At 40.0% G+C, this 20,295-nt stretch overlaps 1 protein-coding gene across 14 annotated transcripts in view; it reads right to left on the bottom strand.

Moving 5' to 3' along the window:
• The window catches only part of PRKN (parkin RBR E3 ubiquitin protein ligase), a 1,201,475-nt gene that overhangs the window by 28,167 nt on the left and 1,153,013 nt on the right, over nucleotides 1–20,295 (bottom strand). For all 14 annotated transcript variants that reach the window (XM_070520140.1, XM_014858373.3, XM_070520396.1 and 11 more), the window contains one exon: nucleotides 8,028–8,111. In XM_070520140.1, coding sequence (XP_070376241.1) covers nucleotides 8,028–8,111 — 84 coding nt within the window. The remainder of the gene's footprint in view (nucleotides 1–8,027; nucleotides 8,112–20,295) is intronic.

Genomic DNA, 20,295 nt, shown 5'->3' with positions numbered 1-20,295 from the left:
TTCTTTTGGTTTCCATTTGCACAGAAAATCTTTTTCCATCCCTTCACTTTTAGTTTTATGTCCTTAAAGCTGAGGTAAGTCTCTTGTAGCCTGCATGTAGTTGGGTTTTTTGTTTTGTTTTGTTTTTATCCAATCAGCTACTCTATGCCTTTTGATTGGAGAATTTAGTTGATTTACATTTAAAGTAATTATTAAAGTAATTAAAGTAATTTCTGGTTGTTTTTTACTTCTTCCTCTCATGTTCTCTTCTTTTGTGATTTGATGACTTTCTGTAGTGGTATCCTTTGATTCCCTTCTCTTTTGTATTTCTACTGTAGGCTTTTGTTTTGTGGTTACAATGAGGCTTACATAAAACATCTTATATTTATAACAGTCAATTTCAAGCTGATAATAACTTAACTTCTCACATATACAAAAGACTTCCCTCCATTTTATGTTTTTGATGTCACAATTTGCACCTTTTTACATTGCATATTCATTAACAAATTATCATAGTTATAGTTATTTTTCATACTTTTGTCTTTTAACTTCATATTACAGTTAAAAGTAATTTACTCTCCAATTTTATAACATTAGAGTATTCTGAATTTAACTATATATTTACCTTTAACAGTGAGTTTTAAACTTTTATACATTTTCCTCTTACTAACAGCTGTTACTAACATCATTTCCTGTAACTAGCATCCTTTTGTTTCAGCTTAAAGAACTCCTTTAACATTTCTTGAAAGGCCATCTGGTGGTGATGAACTCCTTCAGTTTTTGTTTGTCTTTCTCTCTCCTTCAGTTCTGAAGGACAACTTTTCTGGGTAAAGAATTCTTGTTTGGTAGTTTTTTTCCTTCAGCACTTTGAATATATCATCCTTCTGCCGTCTTGTCTGTAAAGTTTCTCTTGGAAAATCTGCTTATAGTCTTATTGGGGTTCCCTTGTACATAACAAGTGGCTTTTCTCCTGCTGCTTTTAAGATTCTCTTCTTGTTTTTAACTTTTGACGATTTACTTATAATGTGTCTCAGGGTAGGTCTCTTTGGATTTATCTTATTTGAAATATTTTGGGCTTCTTGGATCTGGATGTCTGTTTCTCTCCTCAGATTAGGAAAGTTTTCCAGCCATTATTTCTTTGAATAAGCGTTCTGCCCCTTTGTCTCTTTCTTCACTTACTACAAACCCTGTAATGAGAATATTGGTCTGCTTGATGGTCTCCCATAAGTCTTTTACACTATCTTCACTCTTTTTCATTCTTTTTTCTTTTCCTCCTCTGATTAGATGAATTCCATTACCCTGTCTTCAAGTTTGCTGATTCTTTCTTCTGTTTCATCTGGTCTGCTGTTGAATCCTTCTATTGAATTTTTCAGTTCAGTTATTGTATTCTTCAGTTCTATGATTTCTATTTGGTACTTTTTAATATTTCCTATTTCTTTGTTGAAATTCTCATTTTGTTCATGCATTGCTCTCCTGAACTTGGTGAGAATCTTTAAGACAGTTATTTTGAACTTGCTATCAGGTAAATCACTCATCTCCTTTTCATTAGAATCTATTTCTGGAGATTTTTCTTGTTTGTTTGGAACATATTCTTCTGTTTATGCATTTTCCTTGTCTCTCTGTGTTGGTTTCTGTGCTCTAGATAAAACAGCCACTTCTCCCAGTCTTGACAGGGTGGTCTTATGTATGAGATGAAACTCATTGATCAGCCTGGCTAAGCTCTTGGTTGTCTCTCAAACCTTTGTGATTGCCCAAGCTGGTTTCTCTGTCCTTGGTGGCTCCCAGTAGCAGAGGGTCTATCAAGATCTGTCAGTGTTCCAAAGGGGAGGGTCTCAGTCAGCACCCAGATGCAGGCTGATTGGAAGCCAGACTCTCAGGCAACAGCTGGGGAAGTATACAGTTAGGCCTCCTCCAGGGAGAAACTGAGAGATGGGCATTTTTGCCTGCTCCCTCTCTGCTGGGCCTGGGTGTATATTTGTAGCAGGTGTGGGTGGTGCTCCTGGGCCCATTAAGAACCTTTTCTTTGTTTGCTATAGTCCTTTGTGACTCATGAATGCAAGCCCCTTTGGCTATTAGACCCAGGTGATCCAGAGGCTCACTCCTCATGCGGCAGCCACAAATGGTGGGATGCCAGACGTGTGTACAAACTCCTTCCAGGGAGATACTGGAGACTTGGTTCTATTATTGGAGTGGGTTGAGCAGAGACGGCAGGAGAGGTGTCTGCTGGCTTCCTTGGTCTCCGAGGAGGATCACAGCTAGCTCCTAGGTGCCTGACAAATTAGAAGCTTGGCCCTCAGGTGGCAGCTTTTAAAATATTTAGATAAACTCCTTTCAGGAAAAGGTGGGAGATAAGTATGTTTTGCCTGTTCTCTCTGTGCTGAGCCCTTAACTGGGATAGCCAGTTAAGAATTACTTCTTCATTTGCTACAGATGGAAGACTTTTTGGCTATCAGAGCCAGGCGACCAGATCTATCAGATTGGAGACCTGTCCCTTTGGCAGCAGCCACATAAAAGCTGGGGTGCGGACACATGCACAAGCTCCCTGCAGGAAGATACTAGTGACTTGTAGCAGATTGGAGGGAGAAGGTGGGAGATACGTCCTCTAGTTTCCCCAGTCTTTGGGGAGGATTATAGCCAGCTCCTAATGCCTGCTAAATTAGAAGCCTGGCCCTCAGGCAGCAGCTTTCAAAGTATGCAAAAAACCCACTTTCACAGAAAGATTGGGAGATGAGCGGCTTTGCCTGCTCCCTCTGTGCTTAGCCCTGGGCGTATATAGCCTTGGTGAGTGCTTGTGTACCTGCTAAGAAAAGATTCTTTGTTTGCTAGAGTCTTGTGGGTCTCATGGTCACAAGCACCATTGGTTTTCAGAGCTAGGAGTTTTGGGAACTAGTCCCTCTGGTGGGACACAACAGTTGGGGTTGTGGGGGATCAGAATTAGCCACCCTAAAATGTGTCTCTTTGTCTTGATTATTTTTAAGAACAAAAGACTCTGAAAGAAACTTTGACCTTTCCCCTAACTGCCTAAAATAATTGAAGATAAAAAGCCTGTCCCCAGGACAGGCCATCACCAAAGACAACTCGGGTATCAGTAGACTGTGAGGGTCCTTGCTAAGGCCTTTCTTATTAAAGTTCTGTTTACCAAACATTTGCTTTTCCATCTCCATGTGAATTGCCTTCCTCCCCTTTGAAGTCCCAGACCACTACCCCCAACATCCTCCTCTGTCTTTAGCTGAAGATGCTATTAAAGCTGGCAGCTTTGGCCATTCTGGTGAGTTCTCAGTTTTCCTAGGTTTCACCCATGTACACATGTTATAAAGCTTTGTTTGACTTTCTGTTATTCTGTCTCATGTCAACTTAATTCTCAGGCCAGCAAAAAGGACCTAAAGGGTATAGAAATTGTCTTCCTCCCCTACAGGATGCTAGATGTGGAGTCCAAACCCTTCCCTCCTCCGGGAGAAGGTGGGAGCTCCGAGATCCCTCCCTGTTGTATCTTACTGGGCCAGGGGCTGGGTGAACAGTGAGAGTGTGCCTTAGCTTTTCCCACCTATATTTTCTCATTCGTTTGACGGGTAGGAGTCACTCAGCTAGTTTCCGTATCTCTTTCAGAGACAATTGCTCCATGTGTAGCTGTACATTTGGTGCGTCTGTGGGATGAGGAGAGCTCAGGACCCTCCTATGTCATCATTTTGTAGATACTGTGATGTGGATCAAGGCTGATCCAGGTAAAGAAGCCCAAAGTGTCCTGGCCTACATGCCGATTTATATGACCTGATGGATTTTACTGTGTGGATGAGGGCTGCCCCAGGGAGAGAAGCCCAGGGCATCCTGGCCTACATGCCGAGCTATATGACCCAATTCATATCTAAAGTAGTATAACCACACAATAACCAGACCCCACCTGCACTGATACCATTTAATGACTTTTTACATCATCTTTCCTTTGGTAAAAATAAGTCACATACTCATGTCTTATAAATTTAGCCCTAACACTCAACACATTGCAGCCCTTCACTGCCCATGGGTCCTGTCCCCATGCCTGCAGCCCTTCACTGCCAGTGGGTCCTGTTCCCATGCTAGGCTCTGAATAAAGGAGCACTACCACCAGACCTTGAGGGTCAAAGCAATCTTTCTTTCAATTCTTTGGCTCTCGGAGCCCACATCACTCCTCCTCACTCATTCTTGTAGAGTGCTTTCCCAGCTTCATGGTGAGAAGGGAGGTGTGGGAACGAAGGAGGGAGTTGTCTGTCATTCATTCAACAAACATTTAATGAGTACCTACTATGTGCTAGGTGCTGGGGATTATAAAGACAAAACAGGTACAAAGCTTGCACTAACAAGCTCAAAATATTAGTGAAGAGACAGGGAAACAATATATCTGTGTGACAAATTATAACAGAAGTATAGACAGCTATGTGAGAGCTTAGAGGAGGTAGTCGGGTGGGCAGAGGTCTTCAGGGAGGAGGTGACCTGTGATCTGGGTCTTGAAGGTTGAGAAGGAGCTTGGTAGGCTCCTAGGGATGGTAGGGATGGGGATGCTCCCCTTAGACATTGTAGATTTATTAGTCAGAGAGAGCAGTCACTGTTTGATTAGGTTCTACCGCTGAAAACGATTTCCTTTGTGGCTTTGGACAGCACCATTACAAATCTGGAAGTCTTAGTTTGCGTTCCTGTTGAAGAGGGAGACTAACATCAACTAGTCAGAACCACCGGGAGAATGAATCAATTGATGTGGTTTGCTAGAGCAAGTGTTTACTTGTTAGAAAGCCTCCAGGGGGAATATGTGGAAGGAGATGGAATGTGGGGAGGAGAACACCAGGCAAGAACAAGAGGAAGCAAACGGAACTGGACTCTTATTAGCCCGTGATGGATTGATCTTCTGACACTGATTTCCCAAACTCCCAGCTGTTTCAACTGGAGGCTCGTTCAATATTTTAAAAGCAATTTAAAACCAATTTTTGAGTTTGCTTTCTTTAAGAAAATTATTGCATTAATCAAAACATGCATTAAGTTTAGGGTCAAGCAGCCTAACTGAAGAGAAAGGCCTGATTGGACCTTAGGAGACATGGGTTTGCCGGCTGGATAATGCCATATCGAAGACCAGAAACTGCTCAGCTTTAAGGGGAGAACAGTGGAGAGGAGCCAGAAATGCTGAAAGGAAAAAGCTTACAAGTGAATTGCATTGAAAGGAAATGTGAAGAGGGCTAATGAGGGTATTTTGTTAATATTAGCAAAATTCAGACAAGAGGATGCATCTGAAGCCTTCAGTTCCAGGCGGTGAGGAGGGCTGCAATTAGATTTTTATTGTTAGATGTGTAGAGTGTCTTCCTCTGAGAGATTTCAGGTCAGTGGAATTGCAGAGGTCATTCATGTAGAGATCATTGCCGTTTGAGAGGAACATAGGGAACAGAAAATAAACTGGCTCTATTAAAATAAAAATCCTTTATTCTCTTACCAAATGGAATTGGGTCTTTTAGTTTGATGAACCAGCTTGTTTGGTTCATCTCTTTTCATGTCCAAGAGTAGCTATGGTTGAAATAAGGGAACTTTGGAGATTTGGTAAATTAGCCCGTAGAGAATATACTGGTTATTCTGTATTCTTCTCCCTGCTCTGCTCTGCACCTGGAAGGCTGACTTCCATGGGCTATGTCCCTAGGTTCCCTTGTGGCTGGTTTTCCGTTGGGTGTGGTCAACAGAGACATTAGGAAGAGAGAGGAAGAGATGGGGATAGAGAAGTCAAGTTGTCTGTCCTCCCTTCCTTCCTGCTTTGGGCCCACTTCTGGAATGCTGGACCCTCCATGATTACACCTCTTGTCACGAGGCCCTGCCTCCACCACTCCAGCTCACGGAGTTATTTTCTGTGTAGGGCCATTTCCTCCTCTTGTCCCTTCAGGCCTAGGGAGGTCACGGCCCCCCGCTGAGGCTGGGCTCTGAGGCCGTCTACATTGATTTTGGTTCTTGTGACCCTACTCCATCAGTTAAAATCTCCTCATGTGCCCATCTGAGTACGATTCTCTTTCTTGTGGGACCCTGAAGGAATCAGAGACTTAGGAAAAATGGCAGCAAAACTCCACGTAGTTGCCTTCTGTTCTCAGGCCAAGAGTGGAGCAGCACACTTTTCCAGTTTGGTGGGTCAATTTTCTTTATTTTCAAACAAGAGGAATATGAGGTTGGCCCAGAAATGGGGAGCTCAAGGCAGGAAGGAGCCTGATTTCAGCGACAGCCTGTTACAGGGCCTCTCTCCTTGAATTCATTCTTGGCTAACCTTGTTCTGAATTAACTATCACTCTGCTGGAATGTTCTTTATCATTCCTATCCCACTGTCGTCTAGACAAACTCTGACCCACCTTCCATGACTTCTAGGGAAGTGTTATACAAAGCTGTATATTTGCTAAATGTTGGTTTAACATATAATCATTATTTGTTTCCCCATAAGTCTCCCCTATGGCTCTCCTATGAGCCTCTGAAGAGAAATATACTTATCTGCATTTTTCCAGCAGGATCCTGACCCATACATATGCTTGATTTAATGTCTGCTAATTGATGGTGCTTACAGACACAGGCCCCTTGGTACTGGTAATCTATGCTTAGGGCCAGCTCTAACTTTCTTCCTCCCATTTTTATGAATTGAACATTAAGGTTTTAATGACTTTTTTTTTTTTTTAATTTGGGCTACCTCAACCTTTGACACCAAGGGTGGTTGGTTCCTCTTGAATGAAGAATAAAGGGGATTGTTGGGTGCGTCAGGCACCTGGACAACTTTAGGTTAAGCAATGCTCTTCATCACTTTATTCCCACTTTTTTCACACCAAAAGATGTTAGGATATCACTTCGTGGAAGCCTCTGTGCATGTTTGTGATCATAAGAGCATGCGTATGTAAGTTTCTAGATCAACCCCATTTCCCAGAGCCCCAGGATTTACCCTTCTGGGCCCCAGTGCTCCTGATGCAGAGAGGCCTCAGGGTCATTATTATTCCTGACATCAGTACCCAGTGAGCTCCCATTTGAATGTTCCTGAGTGAAAATAAAGTCAACGGAGAGAGCATTTGCTGCCTTTGCTATAGAAATGGCAATTAAGTCCTAAATCTCCCAATATGCTCATGGCCATTATTTTAGGAGCTGATGAGAAGACCTGAATTCACTAATTGTGTTTATTTAGTTATGCTAAGACTGAGTAAATACATCCACTGAATACCTTACAGGGATACACTTCTTTCTGCTCCGACTTTAGAGCATTCAGATATTTAAAATTCTCTCCTGTAAAATTAAGATGTTCTGGAATTTCTATGTCTATTTATGAGGTTTCTGTCCATAAAATGATTAAGGGATTTATCTGAGTAGATTTGGTATTTAAATCGTTGTTAACATCTCTATCAGGAGAAAACTAATGAGCAAATTCATCAGCTGTGCTGACATTTTTACTCCTTTCCCCTAAGGTTTGGTTGATCATAATTAATAAATAAAAGAAAATGCATTTGCATTTCCCTAAGCCTGATACAGCACAGCAGAGAGCAAGGCTCAGTAAACACATTCTTTACCTAATCAAGACTGGAATACGGTTGAACGTGGTTCATGATACCAATATGTAGCATAATAATGATATCTTTGCATCATAACCCTTCTATCATTTCATTCATGGACATAGTTCTCACCAAAGATTCTAAGCAAAGCCCTTTTGAACAAGATCACTGTGGGGTTCGTGTCGATTTCTCTGATTTAGAGATTAAGTTGTTTTCTTTCTCCTCTGAAGACTTCTGGGATCAAGGTATGTTTCTCATCCCTATTCCATATACCTCTGGGGAAAAACTATCATGGAAGCACTGACACACCCAAAACGGCCACTGGAACATCTACAGATCTACCCTGAGGAGAGGAGTGCTTCTGGAAGGACTGTGCTGGAGGAGAAGCCACAGCCCCATTCCCATGGCTGGAGGCCATCAGGCTACATCTTGTTTTTTTCAGAGTGGAACCCTCAGCGACCTCCAGGAAATAGCTCTTGTCTCCCACCCATAACCTGAGCCCTGTTTTGAGGAAGGCAGAGGACACTCTACCTGAGGAACTGCTCCCGAGGCTTCAAGTAGGGCGTTGCATTCACCTTCATGGTACGCTTCCTTACAGTCCCGGCAGAAGACGAACTGCAGAAGAAAACACACGTGTTAGGGACGGGCTTGCTGGTGCCTCGAGCAGTGACGTGCCTTTCTTTTTCTAAGCTCATTATATTCAGGCCTCTGACTTGGGCGATGGTTTCTGAGCCACATTGCTTTTTGCAAAGAGAAATAAAATTATATTTTGATGGCACTGTTCACTCTTTTCTAAAGAATGTTCCAAGTGTTATAGTAGGGTCTCAGAGATGAATGAGTCACATTTTCTTTCTTCAAGATGTTTCCAGCCTAGTAGAAGAAACAGTAATGGGAATAAATACCTGTAGTAAAGTGTTATTGGTGTTAGAATACGAAGAAAACAATTTCATTCAAGAATTTCAAGTCTAATATTTGCTTACCTAGAGGATTTATATGTCTGTGTTAATGGGCTTATTTTTGTATTAAAAGCCTATCATGGAAAGAAGAAATGGGCTGTCATGGGCTGAATTGTGTCCCTTACAAATTTATATGTTGAAGTTTTTTTTTGCTCAAAATATAAAACTTTCATTTTTATTTTTTTATTGAGGTATAATTGGCATACAGCATTATATTAGTTTCAGGTGTATAACATAATGATTTGATATTTGTATATCTTGTGAAATCATCACCACAATAAGTCTAGTTAACATCTGTCACCAAACCCAGTTACAGAATTTTTTTCTCATGATGAGAACTTTTAAGATCTACTCTCTTAGCTACTTTCAAATATGCAATACAGTATTGTTAACTGTAGTCATCACTGTATATTACATCCTTATGAGTTATTTATTTTATACTTGGAAGTTTGTACCTTTTGACTCACTTCACCCATTTCACCCACTCCCCATCCCCTGCCTCTGGAAAACAAATATCTGTTCTCTTTATCCATGAGCTTAGTTTTTTGTGTTATTTTTTTTAGCTTCCACACATAAGTGAGATTCCACAGTATTTATCTTTCTCTGTCTGACATTTCACTTAGCGTAATGTCCTCAAGGTCCATCCATGTTGTTGCAGATGGCAAGATTTCATTCTTTTTTATGGTTGAATAATATTCCATGTGTACTGTATATATAAAATATATATATATGCCACATTTTCTTTATCCATATCTTGGCTATTGTAAATAATGCTGCAATGAACATGGGGGTTGAGTATATGTTTTTGAGTTAGTGTTTTCATTTTCTTCTGATAAATACCCAGAAGTGTAATTCCTGGATCATATGGTGGTTCTATTTTTAATTTTTCAAGGAACCTCCCTAACTGTTTTCCATGATGGCTGCACCAAGTTACATTCCCACCAACAGTACACAAGGGTTCCCTTTTCTCCACATCCTCGCCAACATGTTGTTATCTTTTTGCTAATAGCCATTCTAACAGGTGCGAGGTGATAGCTCTTTGTGGTTTTGATTTGCATTTCCCTGATAATTAGTGATGTTGAGCATCTTTTCATGTACCTGTTGGCTATCTGTATGTCTTCTTTGGAAGAATGTCTATTCAGATCCTCTGCCCATTTTTAAATCAAATTGTCTGTTTTCTTTGCTATTGAGTTGCATAAGTTCTTTACATATTTTGGATATTAATGCCTTATTAGATATATGATTTGCAAAGATCTCGTCCCAATCAGTAGGTTGCTTTTCATTTTGTTGATGGTTTCCTTTGCTTTGCAGAAGCTTTTTAGTTTGATGTAGTCCCACTTGTTTATTTTTGTTTTTGTTGCCTCTGCTTTTTGTGTCAATTTCAAAATAAAAAATAAATAAATCACTGCCAAGACTGGTGTCAAGGAGTGTACCGCCTTTGTTTTTTCCTAGGAGTTTTATGGTTTCAGGTCTTACATTCAAACCTTTAATCCATCCTGAGTTAATTTTTGTATATGATATGAGAGAGGGGTCCAGTTTCATTTTCTTGCATGTGGCTGTCCAGTTTTCCCAACACCAGTTTTTGAAGAGACTGTCCTTTCCCCATTGTGTATTCTTGGCTCCTTTGTTGTAGATTAATTGACCATATATGCATGCATTTATATCTGGGCTCTCTGCTTTGTTCCACTGATCTATGTGTCTGTTTTTATGCCAAGACCATCCTGTTTTGATTACTATAGCTTTGTAATATATTTTGAAATCAGGGAGCATGATGCTTCCAGCTTTATTCTTCTTCCTCAAGATTGCTTTGGCTATTTGGGGTCTTTTGTGGTCCCATATAAATTTGAGGATTGTTTGTTCTATTTCTGTAAAAAATGCTGTCGAAATTTTGATAGGGTTTGCATTGAATCTGTAGATTGCTTTGGGTAGTATGGACATTTTAACAATATTAATTTTTCCAGTCCATGAACATGAAATATCTTTCTTTTATTTACGTCCTCAATTTCTTTCATCGGTGTCACAATTTTCAGTATACATGTCTTTCACTTTGTAAAGGAAAAACTCAGTTTTTCCTTCCTTTCTAGGAAAAAACCCAGTCCTCCTATGTTTCTCTCCTATGAGTCTCCTTTACTACTCACACAGAACACTTTGCTTCTGACACTTTGGTCATCAAATGTGTGTGGGTTTTCCCCACAATAACAAGCAAGGCTCTCACACCAGCTGGGTGTCCTATAATTTGCTCAGTTTTAACACTATCTACCGACAGATGGTGTCAGATCTCACATGCAAGGGTTCAGTCCCACAAAACCTGCCCCCTGCCCCCTCACCAACTTCAGATGCCAGTTGCAAGCTCTGGTTATCACCTGTGCTTCTGACCCACCAGGTACAGGTCCAACGACCCCCTCCTCAGGTTCCATTAATTTGCTAGAGTGGCTCACAGAACTTATGGAAACACTTATGTTTGCCAGCTTATTAAGGGCCATGGTAAAGGATACAGATGAACAGCCAGATGAAGAGAGACACAGAGAGAGGTCTGGGAGGGTCCCGAGCTTAGGAAGTTCTCTTTCCGTGGAGTCAGGGTTCATCACCCTCCCAGTGGGGATGTGTCCACCAATGTGGAAGCTCTCTGAACCCTGTACTATTGGGATTTCATGGAGGTGTCCCCACATAGGTATGATCAATTATTAACTCTGTTTCTAGCCCCTCTGCCCTCCCTGGAGGATGAGGGGTGGGACTGAAAATTCCAAGCTTCTAAACATGGCTTACTCTTTCTGGTGACCAGCCCCCATCCAGGAACCATTCAGGGGCCCATTCAGTCGAAAGAACAAAAGATGCTCCTAGTGCTCTTATCACTTAGGGATTTACAAGAGTTTTGGGAGCTCCGTGCTAGGACCTGGGGAGCAGAGACCAATATATATTTTCTATCTCACACACTTCCTTGGTTAAATTTATTCCTACGTATTTTATTCTTTTTGAAACAATTGTAAATGGGATTTTTTCCCCTTGATTTCTCTTTCTGATAGTTTGTTATGAGTGTATAGAAACACAACAGATTTCTGTATATTGATTTTGAATCCTGCAATTTTACTGAATTCACTTATTAGTTTTAACAGTTTCTTGATGGAGCCTTCAGGCTTTTCTTTATATACTATCATGTCATTTGCAAATAGTGACAGTTTTATTTCTTCCTTTCCAATTTGGATGCCTTTTATTTCTTTTTCTTGCCTAATTGCTCTGGCTAGGTTTCCAGTACTCTGTTGAATAAAAGTAGAGAGAGTGCACATCCTTGTCTTAGTCCTGATCTGAGAGGAAAAGCTTTCAGCTTTTCACCATTGACTATGATGTTAGCTGTGGGCTTGTCATATATGGCCTTTATTATGTTGAGGTATGTTCCCTCTATACACAATTTGTTGAGAGTTTTTGTCAAAAAGGATGCTGAATTTTGTCAAATGCTTTTTCTGCATCTATTGAGATGATCATATGATTTTTACCCTTCATTTTGTTAATGTGATGTATAATATTCATTGATTCATGGATATCAAATCATCCCTGCATCCCTGGAATAAATCTCACTTGATCACTGTGTAGGATCCTTTTAATGTATTGTTGAATTCAATTTACTAATATTTTGTTGACAATTTTTGCATCTATGTTTTATCAGGAATATTGGCCTTTAATTTTCTTTTCTTGTGTTGCCCTCATCTGGTTTTGGTATCGGGGTAATGCTGGCCTCATAAAATAGTTTGGAAGTGTCCCCTCATCTTCTATTTTTTGGAAAAGTTCGAGAAGGTTTGGTATTAAATCTTCTTTGAGTGTTTGGTAGAGTTGAAGCTGTCTGGTCCTGGACTTTTGTTTGTTGGAGGTTTTTGATTACTGATCAATCTCCTTATTGGTTATCAATATGTTCAGATGTTCTATTTCTTCATGATTCAGTCTTGGTAGGTTGTATATTTCTAGGCATTTATCCATTTCTTCTATGTTGTCCAATGTGTTGGTGTGTAATTGTTCATAGTAGTCTCTTATAATCCTTTGTATTTCTTTGGTATCAGTTTTAACATCTCTTCTTTCATTTCTCGTTTTATTTATTGGAGTCTTCTCTCTTTTTTTCTTGATGAGTCTAGCTAAAGGTTTGTCAATCATACTAAGTCCCAGTACCTCAGAATGTGACTGTATTTGGAGACAGAGGCTTTAAATAGTGAAGTAAGGTATTAATGAGGTCATTAGATGGGTCTTAATCCAAAATGACTGGTGTCCTTATAAGGGGAGATTAGGACACAGACAACAGATAGACTGAGAGAGGACCATGTGAGGACACAATTAGAAGGAAGCCATCTTCAGGCCAAAGAGAGAGGCCTCAGAAGAAACCAACCCTGCTGACACTTTGTTCTCGAACTTTTAGCCTCCAGGACTGTGAGAAAATAAATTTCTGTTGTTTAAGCCCCCCAGGCATTGGTACTTTGTTGTGGCAGCCACAGGAAGGAATCCGCAGGCTGAGGTGGATCTTCTCATTTAGGTGCTAGTTCTCCTTTTAACATTCATACACCACAGAATTGGAGAGACCAAGGGATCAACTGCCCTCCACCCTTCATCTTACAGAGAAGGAAGCTGAAAACCCAAGCTGTTCCCCCATCGTCTGGAATCACTGGACTCCTCCAGAACGCACTTCACCATCACCAGTCATGCTCTAGAGGTTGCTGTAGTGGCTGGGGGTGTGGGGTCTGCAGTCTCACACATGGGACTGGAGTCACCATCCCATCGCCTGCCAGCCAAGACACCTTGAGAAACTCACCTTTGTGTCCATGCCTCAGTTTCCCCCTCTGAAAAATCAGGATAACAATAACTATCTCATGTGACCTTTATGAGAGGCAGGTGAGATAACACACACTAACTGGCTACAACCATGTCTGGCACACAATATGTTCTAAACTTTAAGGAGATGCCAGCATCTCAACCCAAATTTTGTGGGACATAAACTTTATTTAAAGGTTCAGGTTGGTGGGAGAGGGGTGTGTGTTGGGATGTCCGCACACAAATCATCAACACCACCAAGTTTTAACTTCTGACATTTTTATTTTCCCTGAACTGAAAGCTAATCCAGTGAATAGTGAATGAATTGGATCCTAGAGTTTCCTCTTTAAGTTCGTTTATTTATTTATTTAGCTTTTTGAGGAAGCTTGGCCCTGAGCTAACATTGGATGCCAAGCTTCCTCTTTTTGCTGAGGAAGACTGTTGCTGAGCTAACATCAGTGGCAATCTTCCTCTACTTTATGTGGGATGCTGCCATGGCATGGTTTGATTAGTGGTGAATGGTACTAGGTCGGGGACCAGGATCTGAACCTGCGAACACTGGGCCACCGAAGCAGAGCATGAGAACTTAACCACTATGCCACTGGGCCGGCCCTTAAATTCTTTTTTTTTTTTTTTTTTTAAATGTATCTCCTCCTCTTTTGGTTTGCCTCAGACCCATCACTCTGTTCTTACTCGATATGTTGAAAAAAACGTGGACAGCACGGTTCAGTCACTGAGAAGAGCTCACCATGTGATTCCACCTCCCTGCTTTCTCTGGAAGCGAGTCTGATCTCGTGGCGTGACAGGGAAAACGCTTCATGTGTTATTAGCGAGTGGATGAGATATAAAATCAGTTTCATGGTAAGGGAACACCCTGGAGGTTGATCATTTTGTCAGAATAAATAGGCCTTTCCTGACACAAAGGCATTAAATTCTCTTTCACATTGGTACTGCAGAGAACACACTATTAAAAAAATAACAGAAGAGAAAGAGCATATGAAAATTAAATCCTCACCACTTCAGGATAGCAAAAGGAAAGCAAGAGCTACAAGAATATGCTAGTGATAATTTAACATTAATGCACTTGTTAATTTGCTATTCAGAGAGTATAACTCAAATCTAGATACACCATGCCGTGTGCGTCCTAGTTAAGTAACTAGAATCTGTCTCATATGAAACAGGGAAATATCTAGAAGGTCTGGTTGGATCTCGAATATGTTCAAGTTTTTAATTACATCATCCAGAACTCAAGGCAGTCAAGCAGGTGCTTGTATGAATGCTTAGGCCTTCAGTTCCCAAACTGTGCGTCCAGGAACCCTGGGGTGCCACAACAAACTCATGGGGGTTCAGTGGGGTATTTCAAATTTTGGAGGAAAACACAGTGATACTCAATGTCAGTGGGACATTGTGTGAATCGCTAACGCAAGGCAGTCCATGGTGTTAATATGGACTGTGCTACCCTCCTTTTGATGACGTCATATCTTTGCAAAGCTGGATGTTTGGGGTTGCTGTGATTAAAAATGGACAACTATTATGTGAACATCTGTTTGGGACAGGAGACGTTAACTAAGAATGAAATAAAAATATTTTTTCTCTCAATTTACATGAACTATTCTTTCGAATGACTATTAAGTGGTTGAGACATTCTTATTATGCTATTTGGACCTACATATTTAATGAACAGAACTGTTAGGCACTTCTTTCAGCCTAGAAGCACCATGAAAAACTTACTGAGCCACTAAGGGCATGGTGAACAGACGAAATTTGGGGAACTCTAGCTTAGGCAGATACAAAACTTCTTGAGATAATGTTTTGGGTCCATTTGCAAACACTCCCAGTGGCACAGGTATTTCCAGAGAACTTGAGGAGAAAACAGATCTGGTGCCAACATTTCATGTTCACTGTTGACCTGCATGTCTCCGTCTGGGGCGCATGGATCTTGCTTAACCAATTAAGCAATAATGTAGAAGGCTGCAATTTCCCTAGGGACTTATTATTAATTACCTGTGGTCTCCCATTTGCTGAGGCTCTCTTAAAATGCTTTGTGAGTAAATACTAACTGAATGAAAGGGACTACCATCTAAATAGTATATATAGTCCTCTCTATATACTATAGTACTATATAGTATACGTTTAGTATATGATTTCATGTTTTACAATATATATTTTAGATGTTGTCCAGGTCCAAGATTTTTTCATTCTAAAAGTAAATACTCAGCACATATTTATTGCAAAGCAAAAATATGACTTGAATGGTAAGAATAGTTCCGCTATTACTTATTAGAAAAAAGAAGTTTGCCTTGTTGAACTTATCCTTTGCTAAATAGTTGTTTTAAAATTGTCTATCTCATCTTAGGCACACAGATGAGCTAATTCCTATAGTTAAATGAAGCTGTAGTACTATATAGTATAATTTTCCTGGATTATTTCCTTTTGAGGTAGATCTGACAGATGCCACCAATTTCCATAGTTAATTTTTTAAAAGAATTTTTTAAAGCCTTTTAAAAAATATAAAAGTAATACATACTTATTCTACTGGTTATCTAAACTCTACCCTCTTGTTAGATTTGATTAGAAAACAATATATATGGACTATATTATCTTAGCTCCTCTGATGTTAGTTTTATGTGTCAACTTGGTTAGACTATAGTCCCCAGTTATTCAATCCAACGTTGGTCTAGGTGTTTCTGTGAAAGTATTTTGTTGGCCCATAAGGGCTGTAGTCAGTTTTGTTTAAGGAAGAGAAACGATCCTAGATAATTGGGTGGGCCTGATTCAATCAGTTGAAAGGTTTGAAGAGCAGAACTGAGGCTTCTCCAAGAAGAAGAGAGTCCATCTGTGGACAATGGCTTCAGGCTGTGCCTGAGAGTTCCAGCCTGTCCTTTCTGGTGGCCTTTCCTACGAATTTAGGACTTGCCTAGCCAGTCGTACAATCACATAAGCCAATTCCTTGCAATCAGTCTCTCTCTGTATACACACAGATATAGATATACCAATATATAGATAGATATATCTACATTTATACCTCTATAGACCTATGGGGACAACTGACCTATGGAGTCCATATCTGTATCTATCTCCATATCTATCTCTATCTCTATCTCTATCTCTATCTCTATATCTGTATCTGTCTCCTATGGGTTCTGGCTCTCTGGTGGAACCTTGGTGGATACAGCTCAGCTCCTATAGAAAAAATTTTACTAGATCAGTCTATTTTTACTAGGTCAGTTATTCTTTTGCAATAGGACTGATGTAGAAAGCAACTATTCCAATTGTCCATGTTATTTGCAAAATTGTAGTTCAAATCTCTTTCCACACTTGTTTTTAAATCCCAAATACCCACAGGACAATTTGTCTTAGAATTCAACACCAGGAGCAAGTTAATCACTCCCAATAGCGTGATTGTTTTTCTTTATTTGACAATCAACATGGTGATCCAACATATTTTTCTCTTTGGATGAGCTTCCTGGGAGGCTAGTGCCAAACTTTTCATTTAACTGTAGGAATTAGCTCATCCATGGTGCCTAAGATGAGGTAGACAATTTTTAAACAACTATTTAATACAGGATAAGTTCAAAGACAAACTTCTTTTTTCTAGTAAGTAATAGCCAAATCATTCTTACCATTCAAGTCATATTTTTGCTTGGCAATGAATATGTATTGAATATTTATTTTTAGAATGAAAAAAATCTTGGACCTGGACAACATATAAAATATATATTGTAAAACATGAAATCATATAGTGATATTAATCCTTTTAAGCATCAGATATAATTTAAGTGTTTAAAAATAAAGCCTTAAAGTCAGGGAGAACTGGAGTCAGGAGCCTTCTCTATCATTTATTATTTGTGTGATCCCAGCATCTCTTTGCTTTAAGTTTTTGCATCTGTGAAGAAGAAATAATAAGATCATAAATATTGAACACGGTTTCTGGCACACAGTAAATGCAATAAATGGTTTTCTCATAGACTTAAGATGCTTTGTAAGCAATAAAATTCAATAGAAGAGTGAGATGACAGTACAGGACTTTGTTAGTTAAAGCAATTCCCAGTACATTCATAATAACTATTGTTATGTGAAGATCCTGAGGGAAACTGAGGACCTCCAAGGAAATGCCAAGCTTGTCACCTCCCCAGAACTGCTGTATAGAAAGGGACACTCGCCTCGCTTTGCTCTTATACGTGCAGAGGTATTGTCACTGTCAATCCCATTAGACAATCATGTAGTACCACACAGCTATATGAATTGCCCATCACGTTTATCACTCAATATCATGTCAGTAGAGAAGTCATTTGATTGACGTTTGAGTTGATTTCCCATATGCCCGTAATGGACACATTCAAAAGGAGATGTATGTATATTTTCTCTTTGGAAACATGGAAAGGAGTCAAATGAACAGCTTCTAATGCAACTGGAACATTCAAGTAGCTGCTGATCAATAAAGCTGAGAGCCAGTCAGTACCTACAATTGATGACCCTCAAAATGAGAGCTTGATTCTTAAAGTTGAATGATTTCTATATGAAAAGCCAAAATTTCTTTGTGTCTGTTTTCTGTCATGACAGCATCTATTATAAAAGTATTTTATTAGGCGCCATTTATTTTTTTCTTCCACATTTCTGAAGTTCCATTTTCAAAGAACAGGAGAGAATCAAATACCATCTTAGGACCCCTTACTATAGTCAAGGGGAACATCGCAAGCACGAAGCACACATTTGTACTTCTTTGGGAACAGAGGAAATATTTTTCTTTTAAGTGTATGACTTTCCAGAAGATGGCAGCAGTGATATATAAGATTCAGCCTCAGTGTGTTAAAAACAGTATATCAAAGAATAAGGCTCCCCATAGGGTGACCAGCCACTGGTATATGCAAAACGCGTTGTGACAAGACAGTGCCACAGAACAGAAATGGTGTTAGATTATAATGCACTAAAACACAATTTTGAAAAGAAGAAAGTCAGGTTATTTCCTTTCAAGTACACAACATCTTAAAATCACAGAATCTCATGGTGAGAAGCAATCTTAAACCGTGCCATGCTCTAAACACAAACAGACTAAGACAATCTTTCACATGCAATCTCTAAATGGTTATAAATAAAGAACTTTAAGGAGGCTGAATATAGCTCAGTAGCTGAATTCTTTTGTATTTTTCAAATTCTATACTGATCATCGGGGATGGTTAAACAATGCCTTCTAGATTCCCACAAAACACTGTGACATCTATTGCCCCCAGGTTCCATCCTCCAAATTATTATTTCTATTATTATTTTTTACAGGGAAATAGTCACCCTGAGCTAACATCTGTTGCCAATCTTCTTCTTTTTTTTTCCCCCCTCCTCAATGTCCCAGTGCATGGTTGTATATCCTAATGCTAGGTCCTTCTAGTTCTTCTACGTGAGCTGCCACCATAGCATGGCAACTGACAGATGGGTGGTGTAGTTCTGCGACAGGGAAGTGAATGCAGGTTGCCAAAGCGGTGAGAGCACTGAACTTTAACCACGAGGCCATCAGGGCTGGCTCCAAAATTATTTTTGTTTTAGGTTTTAGATTGCTTTACTTTCCTTGCTTTAATTTCCATTCATGGGAGCTCTTAAAAGAACTCTGAAAATTCCCTTTTCCTACACCACCATCTATCTCATCAAGTACAAGTATGTACCCATTGAATCTTTTGGTTGTGTACTCTTAATTCATACACCCACTGTGAGTACAAGCCAGTGGAAAACCTTGTTATCATCTGTCTCAGAACCAGGGACCTATACGAGAAGATGAGCTCACAGAGTGAAGACACCATATGAGCCAGCTTACTTTCAACAGGGCTGACCTCAGAATCTCTAATTAACAGAGATGTCTAATCAATGCTCCGGACAGTGAAGGTGGTGCTCCTGGGGATGGTACTGTTGGGAATTGAACGGTCCTGTCTATAATTATAGGCAAAGATGTCTAAACTTACTTCCTTCTTCAAAATATTTATAGTTTTATTTATACACTTAAAAATGTTTATTGGCCATTTATTTCTCCTTTTCTTTAATGGCTTTTGTGAGACATAATTCACGTAGTCATGGGTTTTAAAAAATAGTTTCTGTCTTTTTTGAGCAGATAATACATGCACACAGCACAAATTCAAAAAGTGCAAAATGTATACAATTAAAAATAAGTTTCTTCCTTGGTCAGCTAGAAAGCTTCCCAGAGATAATCACTGTCACCTGTTTGTATCCTTCCAGAAGTTTTTTTATGCATTCAAAAATATAGATAGGGGCTGGCCTGGTGGCGTAGTGGTTAAGTTCACACACTCCACTTTGGCAGCCCGGGTTTGCCATTTCGGATCCTGGGTGCGGGCCTAGCACCACACATCAGGCCATGCTGTGGCGGGGTCCCACATACAAAATAGAGGAAGACTGGCACAGATGTTAGCTCAGCGACAATCTTTCTCAAGCAAAAAAGAGGAAGATTGGCAATAGGTGTTAGCTCAGGGCTAACCTTCCTCACAAAAAGCAAAAAAGAAGAGAAGAAGCAAATATATATACATATGCTATTTTAAGACAAAAATGGTATAGAAAATATTGCATTATGTCTTGTGCTCTGCATCTTGCTTTTTCATTTAATACGTTTATAGATTGCTCTCTATCAGTGCAAGTTGAGCAGCCTCATTCTTCCTAAACAGCTACATGATATTCTAGTCGATAGATGTCCCTCGATACATGTAACCAGCCCCTTATGGATGAGCATTAGTTGTTTGCAATATTTTCCCATTATAAACAAAGCCACAGGGAAGGTCACTCTTCATAGGTCATTTTGCACATGTGAAAGGAAATCTGTAGGAGAAGTTTCTAGAAGTGAAATAGCTGGGCCAAAGGGCATGTGGATTTAAAGTTTCGTTGCTTTTGTGAACCTGCTGTCCGTGGAGGATGTGCTAGTCCCATGCCCAGCAGCAAGGTGCGTGAAGGTCGGGTCCCCTCTCCTCCCCTCCCCAGCACGCTGTGTCACCGGTGACGGCCTTGGTCGAACATCAGCATGAACAGAATCTCAAACAAATCATAGGCTTGTTGCTAAGACCTTC

This window comes from Equus asinus, chromosome 1 (assembly GCF_041296235.1).
Source record: "Equus asinus isolate D_3611 breed Donkey chromosome 1, EquAss-T2T_v2, whole genome shotgun sequence".
NCBI lineage: Eukaryota > Metazoa > Chordata > Mammalia > Perissodactyla > Equidae > Equus > Equus asinus.
This window is presented reverse-complemented; position numbering and strand designations above follow the sequence as displayed.